Source organism: Columba livia, chromosome 2, assembly GCF_036013475.1.
Source record: "Columba livia isolate bColLiv1 breed racing homer chromosome 2, bColLiv1.pat.W.v2, whole genome shotgun sequence".
Taxonomy (NCBI): domain Eukaryota; kingdom Metazoa; phylum Chordata; class Aves; order Columbiformes; family Columbidae; genus Columba; species Columba livia.
The window spans coordinates 63,457,873-63,485,614 of NC_088603.1; the positions used below are offsets into that span (position 1 = coordinate 63,457,873).

General features: G+C 35.4%; 1 protein-coding gene across 13 annotated transcripts in view; it reads left to right on the forward strand.

The window, feature by feature from the left end:
* Positions 1–27,742, forward strand: part of ATP9B (ATPase phospholipid transporting 9B (putative)) — a 164,539-nt gene that overhangs the window by 119,751 nt on the left and 17,046 nt on the right. For all 13 annotated transcript variants that reach the window (XM_065052257.1, XM_065052250.1, XM_065052248.1 and 10 more), the window contains 7 exons: positions 1,448–1,590; positions 10,075–10,187; positions 13,722–13,970; positions 23,737–23,898; positions 25,313–25,405; positions 26,570–26,653; positions 27,233–27,403. In XM_065052257.1, coding sequence (XP_064908329.1) covers positions 1,448–1,590; positions 10,075–10,187; positions 13,722–13,970; positions 23,737–23,898; positions 25,313–25,405; positions 26,570–26,653; positions 27,233–27,403 — 1,015 coding nt within the window. The remainder of the gene's footprint in view (positions 1–1,447; positions 1,591–10,074; positions 10,188–13,721; positions 13,971–23,736; positions 23,899–25,312; positions 25,406–26,569; positions 26,654–27,232; positions 27,404–27,742) is intronic.

Sequence of the window (27,742 nt, forward strand, 5' to 3'; positions counted from 1 at the left end):
GCATGTGGAATAAACTCTGTGTTGAAATTCCCAATGTTCTCACAGTTCTAGTTAAAAGCATCTCTTTCTGGGATGTTGCAGTTTCTGACTCGCTGTTCTCTCTGCTGTTGCCTCAGGTGATTCACAATCACTCTGTTGCTGTGATTGCAAGAGGACAGATGGAAACTATTTGTGGCTGTTGTTTTGGTTATGCACTTCAGGACTGTTAAAAAAGGTCTGAAGTGCCTTAGTAGTATTTTGACTTGATATATACCTTTGAACATTTTTAAGAGTTGTATTACTGTAAACCTTTTACTAAACTTGGGACTTTTGAGTCTTGTGCCCTGGGCACGTTAGCTAGGAATAGTTCATATAGCCACTGTCTTAGCTGGTTTTCCAATATTTCTGTTAGAGCAGAGTCAACAGAAATGAACATGTGCCTATTCCTTAATCACTGTTCCTCTGATGTGGTAGTGGGAACACGGTGAATAACTAAAGAAGAGCAGGTTTTTTAAGTTTTAGAACAAGGTGGCACAGAGTTTTGTGTCAGACCATTTAATTTGGGGAAAGGTCAATGTGATTAAAATGTTCTCTGACCAGCATGAGAGAAGAGGAATGCATGGTGCAAGGGCAATTAATTAAAATATGATGTAGACATGGAAATATTAACAAATAAATATACAGACATGGAGTGAAATGGGAAAAAAAAAAAAAAAAAAAAAAAACTTTCACTTTTGTACTTCTGTAAATGATCAGTAAAACTGCTGCACGTTATAGTTTCTAGTACAGAGCTACTCGAAGTTTCCTTATTGCTGTTGACAGTGGCAACGCCAGCCCATATGCTGTCATGTGAGGGTGCATTTCGCTGTTTGGACGCTATTCCCATTTTGCAATAGAGAGCCTCTGTAACTATATTTTGGGAAGGACAGCAACATTGTTGGTTGGTTTTGGTGAGAAAAAGAAGTTGACAAATATAGGTGTACTTTCATACAGAAAAAAAAATTAAAAACAAGTGATTTGAAGAGGTACAAAAATATTTTACTTTCACATCATAAAGAAAATGTAGGTGTTGGGGTTTTGTAACAGATAAGAACTGTGACTTGAACAGCAATCTGGTTTTGTTGATAAATTGTATATAATATTCTCATCTGTGTAAGTGTAGTAATGTAATTATGTTGAGAATTTCCACAAAGTGTTGCAGTGTGTTTCATGCAGAAGCTATGGTATTGCATTTGTTTGTATTGCAGTAATTTCTAAAAGTCTGAGATGGAACCTTCATTTGTCATGTGATATGTACTCTACAAACACATAACAACAACATCATTCTGAAATTTTTGTTGCATATAGTTTTAAGATTACTTTTTGCAAGTATCCTAAAAAGAACTTCTTAGTTTATTTTTTTATATATATTTATAGCTTTCACTTTCCCTAATATTCACACTGATTATGGTATAAATTTCCTTTGCAGTTTGCGTGTGAACTTGGACATGGGTAAGGCAGCCTATGGGTGGATGATTATGAAAGATGACAATATTCCTGGAACAGTTGTTCGAACTAGCACCATACCAGAAGAGTTGGGAAGATTAGTTTATTTACTAACGGATAAAACAGGTATATCAGGCTACAGTTCTGAAATATGATGACTTTTATAAAGTTCCTAAACTTTCCTCTACATTTTAATATGTTAATATAAGAGTAGATTTAGTCTACTGATTCTTATTTTTCAGTAAGATTTTAAGCATGTACTTGAGGACTTTGTACCAGTACCAATAGGCTTAGGCTGGCTGGTACTTACATGTGAAAGTCACTATTTGGTAGCAATCTTATTTATTCCAGTGGGAACACTCCTGCTATAGTAACAGGACACTGGATAGCATTAGTAAGAGCACTATATATCTTACTCTGCAAAGACTCTTGATTAGCACTCAGGATGCTATTTAAATGATTCTGCACCGTTTCTACTGCAATATTGTATGATAGTAAGTTAGGAATGGCCTTCGAGAGAGCAAGTCATTTCCAAAACAAGACATAAGATCAGCCTCCAAAATGACGTCTGTTATCCCCATGAAGTTAGTTGTTCTTTATGTTACAAAGACTAGTTCTAGAGCTGCTGTACGTTTTCATCTTCATAACTGTAACCTGTTGCTGTACCTGCCCTGGTATACTGGAAAACCCGATGCTTACCAGGATTGGAAGGCAGGTAAGTGTGTGAAGAACTAACAGCTTGTGCTATGATACTGTCTGCTGTTGTGACTGAAACTTGTTGCCATCTTAGCATGCTCTTGGTTCTTGATATATTTAAGAAGTCTTAAAGTTTATTTCAGAAAATACTGTAATAAATAACAAGATAAATTCTGTAGAAAATACAGTATTTCTTCTCCTTTCTTGGTTCTTTCTGAGACTGAATAAATCAGTTCTGGTAGACATGCTGTTTTCTACAGAAGTTGAACTCTTGAACTGAGAAAGGTGTTTCCTAAACAGCTGAAGAAAATATTCAGTGTTTTTAAGCAAAATACAGTTCCAAATGGTGATAAAGCGGTTTGGCAGGGGGGCAGAATGCACAGGGTGGCCTCTGTGCTACTGTTCAGAAAGCATAACACATAGTTTGCATCTGGTTGAAATAGGTGCACATTCCTTCCCATGCTGAGCACTTCCATTACTGCATATTTTTAAATGAAATGTAAATTTCATATATGGTCATATTTTCAAAATATACTTTCATTTTTTTCTATAGGCACATATGTTACTCCATACACTTCTAAATGCTGTTGTTCTATTCTGTAACAGATAAAGACAACTGCCACCTTTTTTCTTAGCATGTAGAAAAGTTTATTGCTGATTATAGTGTGGTAATTCTTCAAAGCAAGTGAACAATTCTTTTAACAAGTTTTATTTCAGTTAGCTAATTATTTGTATGCTATTTGAAACTGCTTATTGATTTTAATTGCACCCTTCATCATTATAATTTATGTAACTTTAAGAGTGCTGCCTCATCGTAGGCTTGAAATATGTAGTTTACAGCATATGTTTGGACGAGAGAAGTATGTTGAAAAATAATGAATTTTCAAGACAATGCAGTAGAGTTCATTTGCCCAAAGCACTACTTGGTAAGCAAAATCAATGTATATTTAGATTTTTCTGATAGAGAATCCAGTTACCATATCAAACTGGGAATGAGATTTAAGTGTTGAGGTATTCTGCTTATAGTTAGACTATATGGAAAATTTTAAGAGGTTTGCGAAATAAAATCCTGAGATTTCATTCATCTAACGCTACAATTACAGAAGTTATATTCTGACTCTGGTGACCAGTTTATATTCTGAGGCACGACACGAGGATCAGTGTACTATCTTTGTTTCCTCAAGCTGTATGTACTTACTACCTTGTTGGCAAAATAGAAGATGGTTTGGAAAAGAAAAAAGAAAAAAAGCTACTGGAGTTCTACTTCTATAAAGACCACTGATACACTTAACCTAATACAACGGTAATTAAAAACAGTTTTTCTCCTTAAAAAAAAAAAAAAAAGGCAACATATAATTTAGTGATACTGGGTTTTTCAATTGAAAAAATACTGTATTACATCTGTAAACTTTGAAAGGATACATTTTATTGATTTGCATATATGAAGAGAAACAACCCTGTTTTGCTTCTAATTTTGTGGTAGTGGTGGTGTTTTTCAACCCACATCATGCCACTTGCAATCATAGTAGTTCTGTTTAATTTTAAGAAGGAGCGCTTCTGTTCTAGCCTTTCAGGCTGCGTACTTAAAAAGGGCTAAACAGACAAAAGACTTTTAGCAGCAAATGTGTTTATGTATAGTTTGGAAGACTGTAAGCATTCAACCTCAAAGGCTTTTTAGAGTACTGAAGTCTACTGAGTTCTGTAAGTTAATGATGTAAAAATGAAAATAAAAGCAGTATTTTAGGGCAGTGGTTCCAAAATGTTTTGGAGCAACAGTCAGCAGTCTCACCCTGTGTGATTTTTTACCCAAGTGTTAGATCAAGGCTTATATAAGTGAAAATAAGCCTGGAGTCCAGCAGATGTGACTAGCTTCAGAACAGTGACTGTGGCTTTGCAGACCATACTCTTCAGATTGAGATGGGAAACACTGCTCAATTTTATTAGTCTTAAATGCCCTCCAAATTTTAAACTGTTTTTAATTCTGGACTGACATGTAGCCAATGTACTTTTTACCTGAGTGTCTCAGTAGTTGCTTCCAGTTTCCTTTCCTGAATACATTTGATCTCATTCTGCATTTTATCGTAAATGTGAAACATACTCTTATGTAGTGAACAGAATCTGTACAGTTAATCCATGATTGCCACTGGGTGATTATACACTGTTCATGAGAGCTGGCTCCAGTACTTTCTCACTTGAATTTTCAGTTACAGTCATGTGAAGCAGTTGATTTTTCTGCTCAGTTAGGGCTTTGCTGTCAGAGGAGAAAGAAGAGAGGCAGTTTGGTAGCTGTCTGTCCAAGTGGGTGCTACTAAAAAGAAGGACTAAAGGGCTGGTCTAGTTAAATGTGAACAGGTAGAAGTTTTTCTCCATATTGAAAAACAAAGGGAATCCAGAGAACTGCCTACAAAAGTCTTATATTGTAGCCCAAGCTTCACTGGAAATGGTTTAGAATTAGTTGTTGAGTCTAAGGAGCATTGCATTACGAACATAATTGCAAGGTAGTCCTTTGTATGATTGTAAATTGGGTTTGTACTTCATCAATAAGCTTTTTGACAAGAAGCGTCCATCACAGTGGCGCTCTCATTTGCCACAGTAGAATAGAAAATGAAGTATCCCAATAATTGCATTATAGTTTCCTTATTGTGGGACAAGAAAGCAATGTGGTATAATTAGGTTTGATTGGAGTGCATGTTTCCGGTAAGATCTGAAATTAATGATGTTGCTATAGTGACACATCTGCGGCCACCAGTGCGTGAAACATAAAGTAATTCATTCGACAAGAGAAGACATCTGTTAACTGCAAGGATGCAGAGCATATTGACACTGACCAGAAATACTAGCCGTTATGTGATAAATGAACAAATGATGCTGAAACAGGAGGACAGATAATTTGTACTTAATCTGCTGGGAGAACTTTAATCTTCTCACTGGTTGCATTTGACAATGCCATTGTTTAAAGAACAATGCTGCAGAGAACTCATAAATTTTAAAACTTAACTCAGGGTGCAGCCTATTAAAGCAATACATTAATTCCTTTGTTAGGGAGTTTTTATCTTCATGTAGAACAAAGCCATTAGTAAAAACACCCACTAAAACAACAGGTTTTTTAGGACTCACATTTTAATTATAGCATCTGTTACCCAAAACGCCATGTTGTTTGGACTTGAATCACATCTAAGTTTGACAGAAAGGCATCAGCCATTAGGGGGCGGGAGGGGCAACTATGGGAGGAGCGATTTCGAGCATTTTCCAACGGCAGCTGAGCGTGAGATCCTCTTCAGGGTACGACAAGATTCTAATAGTGAAAGAAAAATGAAGATATTTGGCAATATTTATTAAACATTTCTGTTGCTTAGGGTGTGGGATGGCAAACCTGCCATTCATGACAACTACCAGAGTATTCAGCTAAAACAAATGCATACAGTTTTCCAAGCGTAGTTATTTACTAATGCATACAGTTGTATTTGAGTTCTGTAATTAACATTTTAGCGGGTGTTTGGACCAAATGAGATACTTAACAGATATAGTTGAACAGATGCATAGAGCAATGGGATTCTTGATTTTCTGTGAAAAAGCCTTGTGTTAGAGGTTGATGTATATGGGCTTCTTCATTAAATGTGCCTAATGTAATGTACTATTAGAACAGCAAATTTCAGTAATTGTTTCTGAAAATTAATCTTTTAAGGTATACTTTAATGTACTCTTTATCTGTTTGACATAAGCTGCCGCAGATAAAGAGTAGTTATTCCATCAGCATTCTTTAATGTCTCCTCACTTCGCTTTGATGAATGTATATTCACACTATTGCCCTTATGTTTCTTCTACCTCTATGATTTTTAGGACTACTGAAGTTGCAGGATGAGTAGAGCAGGCTAAGAGAGGAAAGTTTTGATGGAGAGATCCTACAGGAAGCTTCCAGACATGCACTCAGAGTAAAACAGTCAAAGGAATCCTTACTTTGTGGCTTCTGTTGGACTCCCATTGACTGAAAATACAGGGTCTATCCAATGAGCAGGGATACTGCTCTTGGGTATTGCTGTCCTTTTTACAGGAGGCAGAGGCACAGCGGAAATAGCTGCTGTTATTCATAACTGTGTTAACTGTTGCTTCTACTGTTACCTTCTGCCCAGGAAAGAATAAACATATCTCGTCTCTCTTTCTTTACCCTTATTCTTAATGGGTTGTATTGGAGTTTGTTTGGTTTGAGGTTTTGTGGTAGGTAAGTTTATGACCTCATGCTAAGTGGAGCAGCTGAGTGAGCAGACATATTCTGCATATGTGTTTATCATGAGTTTTTAAATTTTTTTTTTACATTCTGTACCAATTCATATTTTTTTCCAGGGTTCGTAGAAAGAATTTGCATCTCAAGATTGATAGCAATAGTATAATTATTAAGAGTGTTGGGCCTAATCAACCTTGAAGTTTACATAGAAATGTTTGCATTTATACTGGCTTTTTATCTGTTTAAGCAAGTAGCTTGAAGTATTCATATTTTATGGAAAGTTACCCTCCCAGAATCTCACAAAGTTAGTAATTCTTCTGCTGTATGTATTTTCTTGGGTTTTTGTTTCGGCCTTTTTAGATTGTTGGTATTGGTCCACATTACGATCTAATAATATTGGATCAGAAAGATCTGCATCTGCTTCTGGAGAAAAAAAAAAAATCTACTGCTCTGTTGGGAATCACATATGTTGCCACCCAGGGAATGATGCCTTCAGGACTTTTTTCTTAGAAATCAATTTCCTCTTTGCCTGCTTTACTCTGTGTTTAATGATACAATTGGAGGAGGCTCTTGGCTTCATTAAAGAATATTCTAAATATTTTTTTTAACAATTCTATACTGACTTTTTGTCAGGTTATTTTTGTTATGTGGTGCCTACATTCCAGAACAATGTTTAAGTATGTGTAGTAGTAGTAGTATATATTATATTAGAAAATCTACCTCTAGATGTTTGAAAGGCTTGCATTTTTGGGTCATAAAGTGAAAGATGTGTTGTTTTGTCAAGGTGTATTAGTCTTCAACTCAAAGACTAAAATTTGAGACAGAATTGCTGCTAAAATTATAACATGACTGATTGGCATAATGTAATGTCTGGAACAAGTTGTCAGGAATGTTTCTGTCCCACTTTGGTGTTTTATCCGTTGGGAGAATTTAGAAGTAAATTCTTAATTTGCGCATGTTGTGAAATTTACCTTCCATGTGGATGACCAAAACAGGTGTATTTTGGTTTATTTTTTTGCAGAAATTTTTGGAATCACTTTCATAAATCCAGCGACCTGTATTTGTCTTGCACATCAGGTTATTCTGACTATTATTGAAAGCCTAACACTAGTCTTAAGAAGGATGAGCAAACTGTAACTGTTTTTTTTCTTTGTCCTTTTTTTTTTTTTTTATTACAATTTTGCAGCCTTTTTTCCGTACATCATAGATGTTTCCTATTACCGTAGTGATAGAAAGGATCATATAAGTAATGTATAAGATGCAAGTATTGAATTAGGATTGCTGGTTTGTTTATTTCCACGTCTTTACAAATTGATTCTTTCTTCTCACCCTAAACTTCCTTCCCTGGCTCTTGATTGTTGCAAGATAGGAAAAACCATGCTTCTCTGCTCAGCAGCTCTTCTTCTCTGCTTGCTGAGAAGGGGTTGGAGGAAAACACAAAAATTTTCAACCTCTCTACCTTTCCCTCACCAAGCATGATTTGGAGTTGGATGCATTTAACGGTGTCAGAAGAAATAATCTTTCCATACAATAATCATAGGTCTAATGTTGTTTCCTGCTCAGTTTTCCCAAGCAGCAATTACAGAACTAGTGGGAAGCATGTTTGGCAGTCACCTGCTGTCTCAAGTTTTGAGTAACATTTAGCTTCATGACTCCTAGGGAATGTTTATTTTAATTCATGGGCTTGGCAAAGCTAAGGGCAGTGAAGAGATATTAGCATGCCTAGAAAGTAAGGAAAGTGGTGCAGAGTTATTTGGAAATTTATTGCAATAAGCATTATTGAACAAAGTGGATGGGTTTTGATTTTTTTTTTTTTATATGTATGGAAATTTTAGTCTCTCATATTTATTAGTGGAAACTTTTGTGTTTCTCATGCAAAACGGGGATTGGATTTTTCTAACCAACAAATTTAACTAAAGGTCTCAGTATACGTACAGCTTCTAAAGGCAGAAGAAGTAATTTCTCATGACTTCGTATAATTACTGTAAAACAAAAATAATTTTCTTATCCCTTGTATAAAAGTAACCAAAAAATTCAGACTTTTATTTCTAGAGATCAGGAACTTTGTCTTCCTGGACTGTTTTCCACCCTTGGAAATATTCTTCTTCTCATGTGAATTTTTGATAATGTTATGGATATTTTATGGACAATTAATGCATTTCACATAAACATTTTTAAAGTATGTTTTAAAACTCAAATAATATGACTATAGAAAAAATTCCTCAAAAACATATATGAAAGAGCGAATGGGCAGTGTCTTTTTTTTTTTTTTTGTGGTAGAGGGGGAATTTGGAATGATCATCTCATGCTGGTAATACAGGAAGACATGGTTTGATAGTGCAGAATGACAGAATAACAATTGAAATGAATTGTCAATATACAGATATTACTAGTGAGTAGGAGTGGTGGATATCTCAAGAATAAGTAAGAAAGACATGAGATTCTTACAGCCTTGCTGAATCTTTGAATATCACCGATGGTTCTACCCTGATTGGATGTATAAACTGTATGCTAACTGTCCAAACAGTTCTGTTTTCCAGATAGTAATTATAGCATATATCATTATTTTAGTCTTCTCTGTTCCTTTGGCTTACTGTTTTGGCATACTGGGAAAAAGACACAGTATAAAAATTGTCTAGATAAATAAAATTATATGAAGTATTTTACTCTGCAGTTTTTATTTATAGAAAATTATCACATCCTCCATACTAAGAATATTGTAGAAACTTTATGAATGTCACTGTTGGTACTATGTTGTTTTTTTTTTTTTATCATCAGATTTATATATTTTAATGACCCAAAACTGTATGGCTAAATATAACAATGAGTTTATATTCTATTAGTTTCACTTCGGCTAAGTAACCATAGAAAAAAAGGTTATGAATGGCCATTATCAAAGTAATCTTTGGTGAGCTGACCAGGGGAAGCAAGGCAGTAGCGACTCTTTTTGCCTGATGTGCCCCATCATGGAAGGCTGAAGCCCCCACGCCTCAATTGGAGCTTTTCCAAACCGGAGGATGCAACTCCTTGGCAGAGGTGGATGCAAAGTGTCAGTCCAGGAGTGACACCCTGTAGTTTCTTACAAATGTCAAGTGAGCTCTGAAAACACTGACTTCATTCATTCTGGCTTGTTCCGGTTGGAGGCTAAATCCATCAAATTTGGAAGTGATGTTAGGTCTTAATGACTTACTCTAGATAACACTGAATGTGCCACAGTACGGGATAGATGTATGAATGTTGGGGGTTTGGTGGTTTTTTTTTAATTTGATTTTCTGTTTGGGTTTTTTTGTGTGCTATTTGTTGGGTTTTTTTTGGTTGGTTGTTTTTATTGTTGTTGTTTTTTCTTTAGCTTTTTCTGATACGTGATGTAAACTCTTGCATTGTCTTTTGAGGGACAGTTCTATCCAGATACTGCATTTTCTGTCTTTCATATGAAGAGAAAAGTTTGTGTTTTTTCAAGCTTGTATGTTTAGTATATTAGTATTTTGGGAGAATCAGCTTGGAGGTGGAACCAGTGATTTCTTCTAGTATGACTAAATCTGATCTTTCTCCACAAACATTCCTTTAATTAACTAAACTGGTGCTAGCTAATGATTCATTCCTTCTTTCCAAAAGAAAGATTTTGGGGGGTTTTCTGTGGCCTTCTCATGGTATTTTTTGCTGCTTTGTGACATACTACTTCTTTATTACAGGAACACTTACACAGAATGAGATGATATTTAAGCGCCTCCACCTGGGTACTGTGTCCTATGGAACAGACACAATGGATGAAATTCAGAGTCATATTATAAACTCATATTCACAGGTATCTCATTTAATAGATTGTTTACCTTTAATATTGAGATTTTTTTTTTAACAGCATTGAAGCATTGTTGTTACTGATTATGCCTAGAAATTTGAGATTCTATGAAAGTTCTTTCATTTATAGGTGTCTCTTAACAGATGAAAGGGCAAGATGTGAGACAATATGTAGTTCTCTCCTGATTCTGAAATTCCTCATAATACCCACTTGAAGGAATTTACTTTTCTGTTCCCCACTAACAGAAATCTGTGTTAAACTGTCTCTGCAGTGCAGTCTTTCTCCTGCTAAATCATTTAAGAGAAAGCTATTTATTACTAAGACTACAAATTACAAGTGTCCAGAACAAGACAAACAGTAACTGTATCTTTGGAGATATTCATGAAGTATAGAATTGGAAAGCCACATTAGTTGGTATAACCAAGAAGAGAGTAAAGTGTTCGTGTGATATACAAGTGCTTGGTCTGGACAGTGTAGAAGAGGATTGTGGCTCTCTGCCTGTAGGTCAGTTGTGGGATGAAGGAGGAAGGTGGAATTCTGCAAGCATCACTTGCGTCTCCTATATATATATCTATTTATAAATAAACTATTTGGGTGCTTTCTGCAAACCTTTCTAGGCACCTGATTCTACTCTGAGATTAGGAAGGATTTTTTACTTTATTTCTTTATTTCTATTGTTTGAAATAAAAAAGAAAAAAGTGACAGAAGAGGATATATATTATAGGTTAACTAAAATTTCCGTATGTTGCTTACAGTATGATAATAAAACTTTATATACAAGTTCTTTTCCATAGTTAACTTGGATACACAAACATGACTGGCTGACCCAGTTTAATTTGTAGACTGACCTCCTTGTCTGTGTCCTCATTTTCTCATATAAAAGGATTGTAGGAACAACGATTTATTTGAATCTTTAGTTGTGCTCTATTTTGAACTATGGCTCCCTTTTCATTTGCTTAAAATAAAAATTTAAAAGTAGCTGTTTGAACTGGACTCAGTTAAAATTATTTAACTTTTGGGAAGAGAGACAGGAAGGAAAGCAGTGAAAAAGCAATGTACATTTCAAGTTTTTAGTTTGCAACTTCAATTTATTTATTATTTCCCACTTCATCATAGTCCTTTGTCAGTACAGCAGTGAGTAATTGAGATGCAATAATATTCCTTGAGATGAGGATGGAGCTCTTTTACCTAAAGATCAGCAGTCCAAATCTGGTTCAGAATGGGTTACTGAAATGACTGTTACCTTACAATGTGTATAAAAATAACCCAAAGATAGTTTTGTTATAATAGATTGTTTGGGTATTCACAGTAATAATTGTAGTAATAAATAATATTAACTGACAGTCTTGAGCTGACACACCTAGGTCTGACTGAGTTTGACGACTAAGGGCCAATTATTTTCTGGAGGAGTCATACTTATTAACGCTATTTTTGTAGTTTGCAGTTAAATAATATGCTATCTGAACAAAATTGCATAATTCCTGGAATTCTTAGTTGCTTACAGCTTTTACTAGACTGCTGTAAAATTTAGTGAGTGGTACCCATGGTTAATTTAAGTTTTTAGTAACTGTGACATATTTGGCACTGAAATTTTTAAAGAAGTAAAAGAAGTAAGAAGTGTGAGGGAGTCTTGTTGTTGTGGCGTGTTTTTTTGTTTGTTTGTTTCCCCTCATTTGTGGGAAAAGATTTGCCAAATTTAAGCTTGTAGATGATGAAAACTTTCTTGGAGCTTCCTATTTTTTCAGCTTTATATAACACTACTTGATGTTTAAATAATGCTTTAATTGTGTGTGTGTTGGTAGCAACTCTTTTAAACAGAAAAATGAATGTGTCTTGGTAACAAAACAAGAAACTATTAAACAATTGTTTCAGTCTGAAAAAGTATGGTGAGGTTTTTATTTAATCTATGATAATAGAAGCTGCCAGTTAGCTAGGCAGTGGTTCTTGTGTGACATTGATTTTTATCCCTTGTTTGTGTTCTGTTTTGTTATTACAGTGGACCTACTAAACTATTGTCATCTTAATGTAACACACAAATCTATTATAACCTGATTATATTTCCCCACTGGAAGCATTTTGTGATAGAGGGCATAATCTTTAATGGAATTTGTGTGAAATTAAATTATACAAGCATCAATAAACATAACATAATTCAGAAGGAGTAAATCAGCTTAATTTATTTGTGGCTGTAATGGCATCAGTGTTAGCAGAATGCAAATGCAAAGGTTTAAAGCAGTAGCTGAAGAGCAGTGCCAGATGAGCAGAAAGTTAAACCTTTTATTAGACAACACTGTAATTTGATGGGCAGAATGTTCACGGTTCAGCAGGTTGCAGTTAGGAGGAAAAAAAAGAGTGGTTTCTGAAGAGGTTTTCTGAGTTACCCTGGAGTGAAGAGTGTTTGGTAGTACTGCTGATATATTTAATGTGCTGGGGGGGGGGGGGGGGAACATAGGGAGAAAAAAAAAACAGAAAAAAACAATAAAAAAACTTAAAACAAAGTTAAAAAAAAAAAAAACACACACCACCACTGAAGCCCCAAAAGAAGCATGTTGTTTTCAACTAGTTATACTAGCTACATAGTACTTTCTCTTAAAAGATTAATTCAGTCATATACTTGAGCATTTCTGAAGGAAAACCTAAAATAGTGCTAGTTTGCTGGTTAGGCAATAGTAATGTGGTCTTCAGATATGTGTCAATCTATTATTTTGCTTTATTATTTTATTAGATTATTGAATTCTTGTAAGAACAAACAAATTTCAGCCTGCAACAAAAGCATACAAACTGTATTAGTTCACAAATAATATAGAAATTGTGTAGGTTATAAATTAAATCAGCAATAGTTGTATTTTAATGACTCCTAATATTTATACTTAATAATGATAGCTTGCTTTTGTTCTTTTGTTCCATACCAATGCAGTGGTCTTTAAAATACAGAGATTTGGCTGAAGATTTAAAATAAAAGGTGGGGTTTTTTTAGTTTAATGGCACTGGAGTTTCCAATGTCTGAATGTAGGCAATGTGACAAAGAGACTAAGGAAGAACAAAAACAAAACATCACCCTTGCAATTTTGTTTTGGCATTTCTGAACTCATCCAATTGATTTCTGGCGCAAATACTATTTAAAAAATAATTATTAGAATGTAAAGGACAATTGAGGTGGGTCACTGAAGAAGGTAAATTCCGAAGTGAGGAATCAGGGTGTCCTGGAGAATCCAGTCAGCCCGTTCACACCTTTTGCTGCGTATGTCTTTTCGTTTCACATTTTTCAATTGTCTTCAGGCTCTGTTAACTGAAATCTGACTACAAATGCGAGGTGACAAATGCACAGTTAAGTATTTATTCTACAGAAAAGTAGATGAGAGTTTTTATGAATCACAAACTGAATGAGTTAACAGTAGGTTATATAAAATAAATAAATGGTTACTCCCCTTATCATTTATCAACCTTTGTAAAGGGAGCAATCATATGCATATGTTAGTAGTCACATTTTGCTTCCATTATTGGTCTTCGTTTTGCTTATCATTGTGTTGGGTCTTAAAGGTACACTCTCAGAACAGTGGAAACAGTACAAGTTCAACACCATCCAGGAAACCTCAGTCGTCTGCACCCAAAGTCCGCAAGAGCGTCAGCAGTCGGATACACGAGGCGGTGAAGGCCATTGCACTGTGCCACAACGTGACCCCAGTATATGAATCCCGGGCTGGTGTGTCTGGAGAAACAGAATATGCAGAGGTGGATCAGGACTTCAGCGATGAAAATCGAACTTACCAGGCTTCCAGCCCTGATGAGGTTAGTATGCAAGGGTGAAAAAATGAACCTCTCCTAAAGAGCAGGATAAGCTAAGTTAAAAAGAGCAGAACTGTGAAAGGAGAGTGTTTAGGCCATGGTTTCTTTAAAATTAGCAGTAATCTGGTTTTATTTCCTCTACAACTGTAGGAATATTGGTATTTCTTTGTTACATAAAAGTGTTTTCAGTTATTTGACCAAAAGGTCTGTGAAATCAGTGTTTGGGATCAGTACTGTGTTGAGTATTAAGTATTGAGTATTCTCAAAACATGAATCCGTGTATGAATTATAGCATATACATGCACAAGGGAATATGAAACTGCTTTGAGTGATGGACAACTAGGTACATTAGCTAGAGAAACTACCAATTAGTGGAATGTATAGATTCTTAACAGGAAAAAAAAAAAAAAAAAAACACACACAACCTCAAATACTGCTATAGAAAAGCTTTTGAACTTCAAGCACTAGGCAGCTTCATAATCTTCAGAGTTCAGTCAAAACTGCATCAAGTGTAGCACAAATTTAAAACCCCATTTCAATAAAAATAAGCATTTGACTTCTATTGAAATCCAAATTTTAAGCAAATCCCACTGCTCTCAGCAGATTTTAGTTACTGTTACAAGTAATCCTGTTTTGGGGCCTAACTTGATTTCCTAAAATTCAGTCTAAAAATATATGAGAAGAGAGAAGCAAAGCTCAAGTTTCAGAATACTGCAAAGTAAGCATGAAAAATACATTCCATTTGGTTTATTAAAACATGTATATACTTGATACAGAAAAATAGAGGTATTGAGTATTTTGAGGTTGGTTTGCCTCTTAAGGTGAGGACGTTGAGGGATGTCTTTCTTTTAAATATATTCTAGCAGTGTCTGAAGCTTGGATGTCCTGTTAGAGGTGTAGACTCAGTAGCTTAGTCATAATCAAAGCAAGGTTGTTCTAAGACATGAAGGAGGGAGCGTGTATTTGAAAGCCTATATATTTTTCTAGCTATACAAGTTGATCTAATACAAGATAATATCTCTTCAACAAACCTCTTCTTGCCACAACATAGTCTTATTATTATTGGTCTATATTAGGTTTACACGTATAGCACCATATGTAATACTAACAAAACTTCAGCAATTTAAGCTACAAGCTGTAATTGTTAAAAGTAACAAGCTTATAACAAGTATTTTTAGTAATGTAAGAAATAAAATTAACCAAACTAGCAGGTATTGCATGCATTTCAGATTCTATAAACACAGTTCATAGTGTCAAAGGACTGTAGAATATAAAGAAGTGGCTGATTCTCAGTGATTAAAACGTGGCAGTCAGAACATTTTTTAAAATAAACTTTGGCATGACTTGAGATGCTGCTCTTTGGCTAAAATCAATAATCCATGATATTTTATGTGTTGTTATATAGTGTGTGTTGATCTGCATTATGAATTGAAAATACTGGAAGTAGATTTGTTTATGCCATAGATACACTGTAAATATAGTTTGTTACTGTAGTTGTATAATGTTTGACTTGTATTATGCACATGTATACAAATTTTTGTAGGCCCATTCATGTTCACCAAATAGATCAGCGTAATGAGCCTATGAGGTATTATTAAATATAATGAGAGACTGCATAAGCACGTATCTATCTCTGAAGGTATGATGACAGCTATGGATTAAGTAAACGTTTTGTTTTAACAGCTCAAGGTATCACTAAATCAGATGAAGAGACGTTAAATTAAGAGAGGCTGAGTTTTTCCTCCCACTTGCTGTTTTGTCCCTCTGAGCCTCTGCATATTCATTTGATTGTTTGCAACCTGAAAATATTACCATAAGGAGCAATTTTACTCCTGTATTTGCTAAAGGAAACAGCTGTAAGACAAGAATTGTGCAAGTGATACCCTGGGAAGATAGTAGGGAATTTGAACTTGGAAAGAGAAAAGGAAAGTTCGTAAGTGTTAATACGACAGAACTGGGGCTTCAGGTGGAAAGGGAAGTGGAAGGGGAAATAGTCAACAAAGAAACTGTTAGTGCTTCAAGGAAGAGGAAGCACGGGTATCCTTTTAATAATGGTATTTTTTAATCATCTTGACCCGTACATTCAAACTACCTGACAGTGAAATAAAAAACTTAAATTTTTAGAGCAGACGGCATTAAATTTCATTTTCATTTCTGAAAAATAATGCTGGAAGCACTAGTAAAATTATCATCTTGAATAAATATGCTATAATATAGTGAGAAATTGATGCTAAATGGAGTCTTATAAAAAGATGAAAAAAAAAAAAAAAGAAAAAATCTAAACAGCGTAAAAATTGCAGCATGACAGCAAAAACCGTAAGAGTCGAAAGACTAGCAAGCCTTTATCATAATTTTTTAAAGAGTTCTATTGATGCAATGTTTGCAAATCACTGGAGCCTAAGGAAAATAATGTAAATGGTTCATTATTTAGCTTATTGAACTTTCCTGCACTTAGGTTGACGGATGATGCCAATGTTTCCCAATCACCAAAGTACCATTTTAAAAGCATTTTTTATTGAGTAAAGTGCTTTGAATATTGCACCCTGGAGCTTTATTTAGGGAAATGGTTCAATTGATGTTTTCTTTTTAACCTCAGCACTGACCTATCACAACATATTTGGTTAATAAGCAACATTATCATTTAATAGACTTAACCAGTTTTATTCAGTTTTACAACTCTCTTCTCTTAGATTTTGTTTATGGATCTGGTTTGATTACAGTTTTTTGAAAAAAGATGTTATTTGCAAAGTTGTCTGTTACTTATATAATATTGCATGATATCACAGTAGCATATAAAGAGCAGAAAACAATGTGTAAGTACAAACTATTCTTCCATGTAGGAAAGTATAAGAAGCAGTTTAGTAATATGTTGACACACTATACACTTAAGGAATTGACTTGAGGAGTTCATTTGAAATTCTTCACATCTGTGTGTCTATGTGTACATCCATATACAGATAAAACATAACCATAACAAAGTATGCACATTTAGAAGTAGGTACATTGATCATAAAAGATGTATTTATCTATTGTTAGAGTATCCTGAGATAAGCAACTGATTTTGTATTCATTATGTGAACCCTACTTATACCAGGCTCTTTGTTTCTTATGATAAGTGATCAATATTTCATTTTCTCTGAAAGACTGGAAAGTTTCATTTGTCTGTCACTTGTCCTCTACAGCTGTAACATAGCAAACAATAAACATTCACTGAGAACTCACTGAAAAAAAGTGAAAACAGCTCTTACTTGGCCATCACGGATGTGGGTTCAGCTCATGTGTAGAAAGCCAGCTACCCTAATGTAATGAACAATCATAAAAGGATATAAGCTAAGTAGGTAAAGGAATGGAGTTCAGAGGTCACAGACCCCAGCAATTCAGGGGCATGCTGTGAAAAGGAGCCTTTGAAGACCTTTACTCCCCTTTGGTCAGAAAAGATTGATCAGTCACGATTCCTAGTAACTGCTTACTCTCATAAGCCAACTATTTATTGGTAATGCTTTGTCCTGCACTGTTATATTCTCAAGCATTTCTAATTCTGAATATTTAAATACTACTTGGAAGTGCGGTCAGTTGTTTAATTCCAACATTTCTGTCCAGAGACAACAGAGTTGCTAAAACTAATTACAAGGATACAAAGCCAATCATTTAAAAACAGACAAGGAAATTATATGCCTGTGGTGAAACAGCTTTTGTGTTTACAAAAGTGAAGCTGTAATGTATGAGACATGTTGTATTGTTTAATTCATTTTATTGTGTGTGCTTATTGAAGCGAGACTAATTGTGTTGTTTTGTCAATGTATTGTGAAAAGCAAATCATTCAGTAGCATAAAACCATGACTTTTGTGACCTTCGAGACCTACAAAGAATAACTACTTCATAGCTTGTCTTGAATATTGATCAGCAGTTTTTTCACATAATCAACCTGTATTTTTAAGTTAATAATTTTAGTTTAATTATGAAGTTTCTCCATGAAAAGTGGTGAACTGCAAATGTTCATTATCAAATCATTGTTCATAAATACAAACAAATCAGCACTGATTGGAAACATATGTGTGTCGTACACTCAGGCAGTAGGAAAAATAAATCTCTCTGCTTCTTCCCTGTTTCCAAACCAATATCCCTAACTGCTAAATACCACACATACCAACTCCGTATACCTTACATGGCAACCTCATTTTGAAAGTAGATCGTATTGTCTGAAATGAAGATGCTCTTAAATACTCTGAAATAAATGAAGGTTGGTTTCATAAGAATTATTCTAAGCAGCAAAAGTAGCACAGAAAATTTCCATCCCTAGTCCTTCTTTCTCACCCTACAAATTGCTCCCTCATATATGACAAAACTTTCAAAGCCTTTATTTTTATGGGTCATTTTTCAATTTAAGTGGTCAGGTTCATAGCATGGCTCCAGAAAATCTGTCAACACAACTGTGGGGAACTCCCAAACTGCTGGATGGGGTGGAGAAGAGCTGCCAACACCAGCTGTGAGGTGGTGGATCTTTTTCTTAAATGGATATTGGCTCAAGGGGGAATATTGTATGTTGAAAGTGACAATGAGTTGGTCATAAATTGTTTTGAGCAACGTTTGGGAAATATTGAGCAGTTAGATATTTCTGCAAGGGAGCAGCAGTGGCAGGCTGGCCCGCCAGGAAAGGGAAGCAAGGAGCTAAACTTGATAGCCAAGTTGCTTAGAGGCAATGACCTCAGTGAGGAGGTGGACAGTCTCACAATATTCAAGCATGGTGAAAACATCATGTATTATGATAGAAACCAGAGACAGTCAAGAGTATTGATTGTTGTACAGGTCTGTGATGATGAGGCATGTCTGAATTCAAGCCAAGAAGTCAAATAATTAAGTCAGGATCAGGTCCCAAGACAGGAACCAGCATTAGCCACAGTCTGGTGATTGCAAGGGGAGTTCATGGCAGTGAGGTCCTGCCTGCCTGTCAGGGCCAGGTCAGCAGGTACATGGCCAAGCATGGGCATAGCTGCAACATGACTGCAGTGTAGCTCTCACAGGACCAAGTGTGAGAGCCAAGTGAAGGGGAGGGCAGCCTCCATGGAGGCTTCTTCACACTTTCTTCATCACAGCTCTTAACAGCAAGCTGGCCTTGAACACAGCTGATTAAACTCCTAGGTAGGAGGATGCACTCAGGCCCTTGACAGTTTTGGTCTAAATAGGGTTTTGAATATTTTTTTTTTTTCATAGAAATACATTGCTGTTCTGTCTTGGTTGAGAAAAGATCATGTTTGAGTCAAGTAAATATTCAATCTCTGTTTCAATTTACACAAGCTAAGAGTGGGGTGGGTTGTTTGGTTGTGTTTGTTGGGTTTTTTTCTTCACTTCTGCTTTCTATCTCAAACTATTCTATTATAAAAAACTGAATGAGTGGATTAGGTTCCTAAGACCAGCTAATTTCCAAATAGCCCAGAATTCAAAGGGAGCGGTAGTAGTATGGTGGTTTGTGTATTCCAGTTCTGATTGATGTAGTATCTAAAGCAAGGAAGAACAGCCTTAAGGCATTTTTTGGTCTTCTGCCAAGCAGAAACATCCTCTTAGGATTGATCCAGTAACTGAAGGTCTTCAGGATTCAGCAGGTTGCTTCAGATACCTCACTGTGTGCCCAAGGCGAGTTTCATTTTTTCGAGTAACGGTATCACGTTTCCTTCAACTGGGACTTCTTCATGCCGTCATGCTCCCAAGATGACAACTGGAGGTAGTTACATTTTCCACAGAGCAAATGGACTCAGTGTTGCGGTTCCCCAAATGGAGAATTAGTAAGACATGGGTGATAACCGATATTTCTTGTTGGTCCAGAGGAAGCTAAGGAGGATATTAATCTGAGAGGGAATGTGAGTGACCTTCCTTGTCTAAGTTATTCACCTTCACAGGGAGAGGTCAGGAGAATTCAGAGATGGGCCTTGAGCTATGTAGGGAACAGTCCTGAACCTACTGATTGAATGGCCTAAAGCCATCTAACACCACTCCAGAGAGGAGCAAACTCCTGTTATTTGATAGGGCAGGGAGGTACTTAACTCTTTCATCCTCAGAGTTGAAAGTAAATAAAGATATGGCTGATACTTTCAGTGCTTTCTACAGATAATCTCATTTATCTTATTTTGATTATTGACTTGTCTGCTTAGATATTTGTAGCATTTTCTGCTGCATAATTATTTTCATTAGAGTTATTAAATGGGAGCCATAGGCTGAGAGGATTTATTGTAGAAGAGACTTTTTCCTTAAAAAATGATTTTTAAATGTTGGCTCCACAGTTTAAAAAAAAAAAAACAGAACCACTTAGAATGTAATAGCTTTACCATAAAATTAAATATACCAAGGTTTTTGTGGCCTATCAATTTACATGTTTTCTAAAGTTTTAGGGTTTTTTTTAATGTCTATTAGTATTTATTTTATATTAAAATCAGTGTAATTAAACATGCAGTTCTGAATCTACAACAGGAATAATGGGTTTGGGTTTTCTTCTGTGCTTGATATGGGATTTTGTGGCTGATAAAATAGGTAACTGCATCGTTGTTACTTAACCTTGTGTACTTTCTAGGACTTTCTAGAAACTACCCAAGATATTTTTAAGTGGCTTGTTTTGATTTGGTTCTGTAAATGAACATTACTAAGAAAATGTGATGATTATGTCCCCCAAACCTGGAACTAGTATGCAGGGCTGCCGTTGCCTATAACAACACTGCTTCTGAAGTTTCCCTTCTTACGCCTCTCTCAAGACACACACATTTCTCAAAGAAGCTGCTTCCACCTCCTGTGCAGATACGGCTTTAGGTTATGTTGTGAGCTGCGCCATCACAGCTTCAATTGAAAGGGTTTCCTTATGAAGTTTCCAAATTTGAGAGGAAATCTGAGCTGTCATGATTGAAGAGTTTGATATATGAGGCTGTGATCTATGGAAGCTCTGAGGGTCAGCTGGGCTCTAGTGAAGAGAGACTGTTAGCACAAGCAACCAGAGCTCAACAATGGGCGTGTGGTAAATAGAAATATCTGAAAGGTCTTTGAGTAAGAAACACTAAACAAGAGGTGTTTCTCTTCCATTCCATAATGCAGGTATTTGCTACCTTCATTCTTAAGTTGGAAGTTGCTCCTTTGACTTTCTTATGTGAGAGGTGGACAGCTGTCCCTACCCTTTGGATTGCTACTGAGTGGAAGACACCACAGAAGCTCTTGGTGACTCCAGCTACATTACCTGTCCTGGGTACGCTGCACAGTTAAGGGGTTCAGGTGCACATCTGTGTCTCAGTAGTGGGACAACCCTGTGTCTGCCAAAGTACTTCTGTCTCCTGGGCTGCCCATTTCCATAGAAGGAAAGCTTGGTGATAAGCCATACAAGATCCACAAAATATTCAAATAAGTCTCTAACCTGAATTCAGGAAAGTTGACACATTTCATCCTTGTGTGTTAGGAAATAATTGGTTATTGACAAATAAATATTATAATTAGAATAGATTTTTTGAAGCAAAACGGTAGCATCACCAGCGAAGACTTTTGTATTCATCCAAACCTTTGGTTGTTTCATCTGACTGCATCCAATATGTCAAGCTCTGTAGAAGCCACAGTCATACCTAGCATTTACCTGGCATTTTAGGGTCTCTTGATGTGTGCACACTAGATTGCAAGACTATTTTAATGTAAGATTTCAGAAATATATTGGAGAATATACTTATAGAGGGAAAACCTTATGAACAGAGACTTACCTGAGAATCCTTTTTCTGAACTCTGTATAGCTAGCCATTCAGTATATATTTATTTGTTAAGATTTATAATTTAGATTTTCATGCCATCTGTGAAGTACTTTTTTTTTAATATATATATGTTTATTTTAAAAGCTTCAGATATTTAATGGTAAGATATGGCTATGTTCTGGATGCTGTTAAGATCTAGCTCTTCTGGTTCATTCTGAATCATGAGAATTAATGTCTTGCTCCCATGTTTGTTCCATTGCCTTTTAGACATCTGTTTGAATTTTGAGCCTTACTGACTATTTCTGCTGTAGTAGTTGCACTGAACAATTTTAAAGAAAAAAAAGTGTATATATATATATATATATATGCAGTTGTGTGTAGGCCAGGTATAAGAATCCAAACTGACTGTGCTACAAAATGCTAATTCAGATGGTAGGTGAAACCAAGCAGAAATGAAATATTAAACAGATGTGAGTCACCAAATATAGAACACTTAAGTCCTAGTTGCAAAGGGACACAAATAAGATGATAGGGTGTTAGTAGAAAGATGCAATTTACAGGTCAGAATGTAATAGTAATCTTTCACTGTGAAAATTGAAAATTAACCTTGGGAGTATTGGATCATTTACAGCTTATGTGGTACTTCTACTGAAGAAGAAAAATCTCTGAAAAGACTTCCTGTGATTTTCAAGATTTTTAAAATGGTGCTTTTCAAAGGGTGTTCTTTTCTGTAGCTGCATCTTGCTGTATTTTCTTTTGGTGATGCCTGTACAGATGACACTACTAGCGTTTCTTAGGGGGTCATACAATTTGGGGTTTTTTTTCAATTTTAAATTTTCATAAGAAGCTCTAGAGATTTACTTGCTTTGGGTGAAATTTTTAGTGACCATTGGTCATCATGTCTATTGAACTTATCAAGGGATTTTGCTAATTGCCTACCTTTTATCAGACTGCTTGTTTGTTGTTGGTTTTTTTGTTTTTTTTTTATTTTGGGGTCTTTTTTGGAGATTAATAGCAGAGGCAGGTTCCATAAAAATCATGTGAACTTCATTGTAATTACCTCTCTAGTAATTTAAAAATCTGATTTCCAATAATGATTAGCATTTGGAAAAATAAAAATAGAGTTGAGGAGGAGAAATTTTTTTTATCAAAAACTTCTTCAGCTATGGAATATGGCTTGTACATAAAGAAACAGCAAAGCAGTTTTCCTAAAGTGTTTTTTTTAAGGAATAAACCACCTCGTGATAGAAAAATGTCTAGTGCATTATCCAAAGCATGACATAGAAAAAGCAGAATCTAGATGTCATGCACTTTAAAACAGTAATTTTTTTTTTTAAAGTGAATCTGTAATGTATGCATTTAAGATGCCATGTAGTAGTAGCTAATAGTTATTATTGTATAATGTAGCACTTCTGGGTTTGTAAAAGGTACTTTTACAAGCATGTTGTGGGATTTGTATTGTAAGCTTGGTTTTCATCTCATTTGATATCGTAAGAACTCATATTATTGTTGAAACAAAGTAATAAAATTACACATGTAAACAAAGTAAACTAAAAATAAGATCCTTTTCTTCTCTATTTCATATTACAGTGTCTCAACTTGCATGTTATTGTAGATTTAATAAAATATTTTATATGGAAATACCCCCAAAATCTTTTACTTACATAGTGGTGTCGTTGGTACAGAAATTGTATTCTAGTTTTACAGAATTTCTACTGGATGTCCTTTAAGTATCGCTGAATATATATCTGGGTTTTAAAATTAGAACTGTTATTTTTGAACGATATCTTCTAAATACCTCATTTTCAGAAATAAGTTCAAGTAAGTCTTTATATTCTTCATAAGATTTTTTTGTAGGCTTCTGAAAGAAAATACTCATTTGCTGTATTCAGATTTTGTACTCAGTCTACTGCTATTCATGGGGTTTTTTTCCAGATTCTTGGAAGAGTTTAGACTTTCACTGTAGCAACAGTTGTTTGGCTTTCACCTAATTTATACAACAGTATAATAGAGCATTCACACTTAAACATTTCTCTTTTGTCCTTTTCTTCCCCCGTTAGGTTGCCCTGGTGCAGTGGACAGAGAGTGTGGGTCTGACACTGGTCAGTAGGGACCTGACCTCAGTGCAGCTGAAGACCCCGGGCGGACATATCCTGACCTACTATATTCTGCAGATCTTTCCCTTCACTTCAGAGAGCAAGCGCATGGGGATCATAGTTAGGGTAATTTGGGGCGTATTCTGGGCGTTGGGTTTTATTTTTCAAAAATGTTTTAACTGGATGTTTATTTTTATAAAATATAATAGCAACTTGATCCTTCAGGGAATGCATTTCACAAGATTTTTCAAATGGAAAGTACACCTTTGACACAGGTACACACGAGATACTAGGCAAGCAATTGCAGAAGAATCAGGCTAAGGTGATGTTGCAGAGAGCTTTGTAAAGGACAGACTTCACTTACATGGAAGCGTGTTAATTTCCTTACTTCACACTCAGCCTTTGCTGCTGCATTTAATTTTCCATTTTTCTTTCATACAAAATATGTTGCCTCTTCAAGAGATAAATTAATGGCTGAAATTTCTTAGAATAGTGGTTAGCAGCTTTCTATATTACTAGTGCTGTTGCTTTTCCAGACCTAGTACTGATACCTGAAATGGCATGCATACAGAGCACAGCCCACAGGGTCTAAGATTTACAAGACAGATGCCCAGCTGGGAGTGTGGTAAAGATCATGAAAACCTCAAATACAAGGAAGCCACACCACCATGCTGAAAGCAAGGTTTAAACCTCTGTGAATGTTAAGTCATCTACACCACATACTTCTACCTTCTCCCCGCCTAAAATCAGACACTGTAGCAGAACAGCTTCAGACTGTATTGTTAGATGGTTAGATCAGTGCCAAGACCTAGTTAAAGGGGTGTCAAACTCATCCCAATTTTTATTTGCTCATGATGACAAACCAGATGTGCCATCAGCCTTAGAAAAGGGTACTTCTCGCAGAATATGTGCATGCTCAGGTCTGAGGAGAGCTGGTTAAGTCTATATTTCATTAGGTGAGGTTGGCACTAAGAAGCTTGCAGATGAGACTAATCCATTCCTTCTGCAACAGACTATACCTCAGAAAGTCCTGATTTGAATTATATTTGCCTGTGTATGAGTTCTCTGAATATGCAATGTGGTTTTCATCATTAAAACATCTGTAGCAGGCATTTACACTAAGTTATTTGTGAACTTTTAATTACTTCTGTATTTGAAAGACACAGAGAAAACTTTCTGTTGTGGGTTAGATAGTATGTGCCAACAGAGAAACAAAATACTTCAGTAGTTACATGGGGCATAACAGTGATAAATTAGAACTTAGATGGGCAGCTTAGGGGTGCTGAGAATGTTACATAGACTTCAGTTAGAATGGATTTTCTTCTATCATTAAGTAGGGAATATGGATCTCAGTGGAATCAGAGATGTTGTCATAACATCAACTGATAAAACTTACCTGCCTCTTGGCAACTTACCTCATCTTTTTATAAATGATAATCTATTGACTGCTTCAAAAACAATTAGGTTATTTGTAGGTAATTGTTTTGGCTGTATAAACAGATTTTATTTTTTCCCCTCTATTTCTTTTGTACAATTTTAGGATGAATCTTCAGGAGAAATTACATTTTATATGAAGGGTGCAGATGTTGCAATGTCCACTATTGTACAGTACAATGATTGGTTAGAAGAAGAGGTAAGAAACAAAATCAAAATTTATAAGAACTAAAAATTTTTATTAAAAAAAAAAAAATCCCAAAAAACAGGTTTTTTTCAAATAGGTTTAAAGGAGAACCTGAGCCAATGCAGTAGTGGGGGTTGAAGTTCAGTTATATATATCCTGAATGGGTTTTAAGGGATTAGAATTATTTCTATTCTTGAATAACCCACAGGAAAAGCAAAGCTAGTAGTCATAGTAGAACACGTTCCTACTTAAAACAAAGAAATTTGTTTTTCATTGACTGACCTTTCGTATAAAACCTAATTACTTCTAAGATGTATTCTGCTATAAACCTATTTATCCTGAAATGTCTTTGTTTTATCAAATCCTACAGTGAGGTATGATTATGAATTACAAAGCTCAATAAGGGTTGCAGCCAAGTTAATAAATGTGGCAAAAAAAAAATTCAAATGTAAAATAGCTGGTGACTCAATTTCGAAACTGATTAATTTTTTTCACTGTGTGGCTCTAGTAGGTACCAGCAATCATCTTATTTTGACCCTACATACAGACAATATGTTAATACAATGATTACACCATGTATGTTCATAATGGTATTGGCAATATGAATCAATATCTGCTGCAGGGCAGTTTGATTTATTTGGGGACATGAATAAATTAAATTCCCTCAAGACCTAGCAAAATGTCATAAAAATTACTTTTGGCGATAATGATGCACAATTAATTGTAAAATACTTGTTTAATTTATTTGGCTTTATGAGGTCAAATCAATAAGTGTTTTGCACTGGACAGCCTTGTTTTTCATTAAGACATGCTATTCCATGGCTATTTTTAATGTGTAGATATTTTTCTGATGAGAGGTATGTTCAGAGGAAAAAGAACATGTAGCTCTGTTACATGCCTCAAATAGTTTTTAATTTATTTTAAAGCTTCAACCTAAAAGAGTTTTTCTTTAAGGTAGGAGAGGAAATCTAATTGGCATACCAGTAGCATACGACTTCATTTGGGGGACCTGAAATGTAATTGCTTCTTGTTCTGTTTGTGGCTTCTCCAAAATAATCTAAGAGTCTAAAGAAACACCAAAAGTTATGGTACAGATATGCTCTTTTAGCATATAGTATTAAATGTGTTCATATGGTTGAATATTTGCGTAACTGTTCTGTGGTTCGGTCCATTTAGTGTGGTAATATGGCACGAGAAGGACTGCGTACACTGGTTGTGGCCAAGAAATCACTGACTGAAGAACAGTATCAAGATTTTGAGGTATGAAGGGACAGAGTGATCTTGTGCTTCACCATATTTAGTTACTTCAAGAGGAAAATTCCTCTTTTTTTATTCTATTTAGGTGGCAAAAACATGATTCATATTTAAAACACCGATAGTCAATGTATGGCGCACAATATGTTAGAGGTTATATCATTCTTCAGTGATTCTTCTGCAGTCATACGTAGAATACTGTCTTGCTTTATTATGTGATTGGACAGTATTTTCTCAGAAGGTAGCGTAATGTTAATTCTGTAGCTTCAGCATGGCCTTTCTTAGGTCATTCTGTATATCTTTTTTTCATGTACTTGTTCTCAAAGATAAAGGCAGTTCCTGCTTAGATTCTGTGATGCCTCATTCTTAATAGTTGTTCAGAAGGCATTCTCTTGAACTGATTTGTCAAAAAACCCATGTCTAATATTGGGTATAAAGTAAAATTTGATCTTGTAATCTTGTTCTTTATTAAAGGTATTTGAAGATAAACATCTAGCCTAATGAATCCATATAATAACTGACTGGTAGACTGAATGTATACTTTGAGTCATAGCAAACTAAGAAGTTTTGTGTTTTTGCAAACAGAGTCGATATAACCAAGCAAAGTTAAGCATACATGATAGAAACCTGAAGGTTGCTGCTGTTGTAGAGAGTTTGGAGCGAGAAATGGAATTGCTGTGTCTTACTGGAGTAGAAGATCAGCTGCAAGCAGATGTTAGACCAACTCTAGAGATGCTAAGAAATGCTGGAATAAAGGTACTAAATACATACTGCTGGCACAACAGGTTGTTTTTTATTATTTTTTTTTTAACAAGAATTAAATTTGTCTGTAATTAGGTCCATTCAAAGTAAGAAATGTCTTCCTTGCAGTTCTGTGTGGTCAGTGGGCAGGTTCTCTTTTGAGCTTTGGGACTGTAACTCTTCCTCCAGGATCTGCTGTCCCATTGCTTGGCGGCTGCTTTCTAATGGATCCTCACTAGGGTCACAGACTGCTGTGTCACGTAATTTTGCTGACAAATGTTCTTTCTCCTGTAGCTGTCTGCATCCTCACTCTTTTGATCAAGGTAGTACCAGGGCTATAGGGAAAGGCTTTTA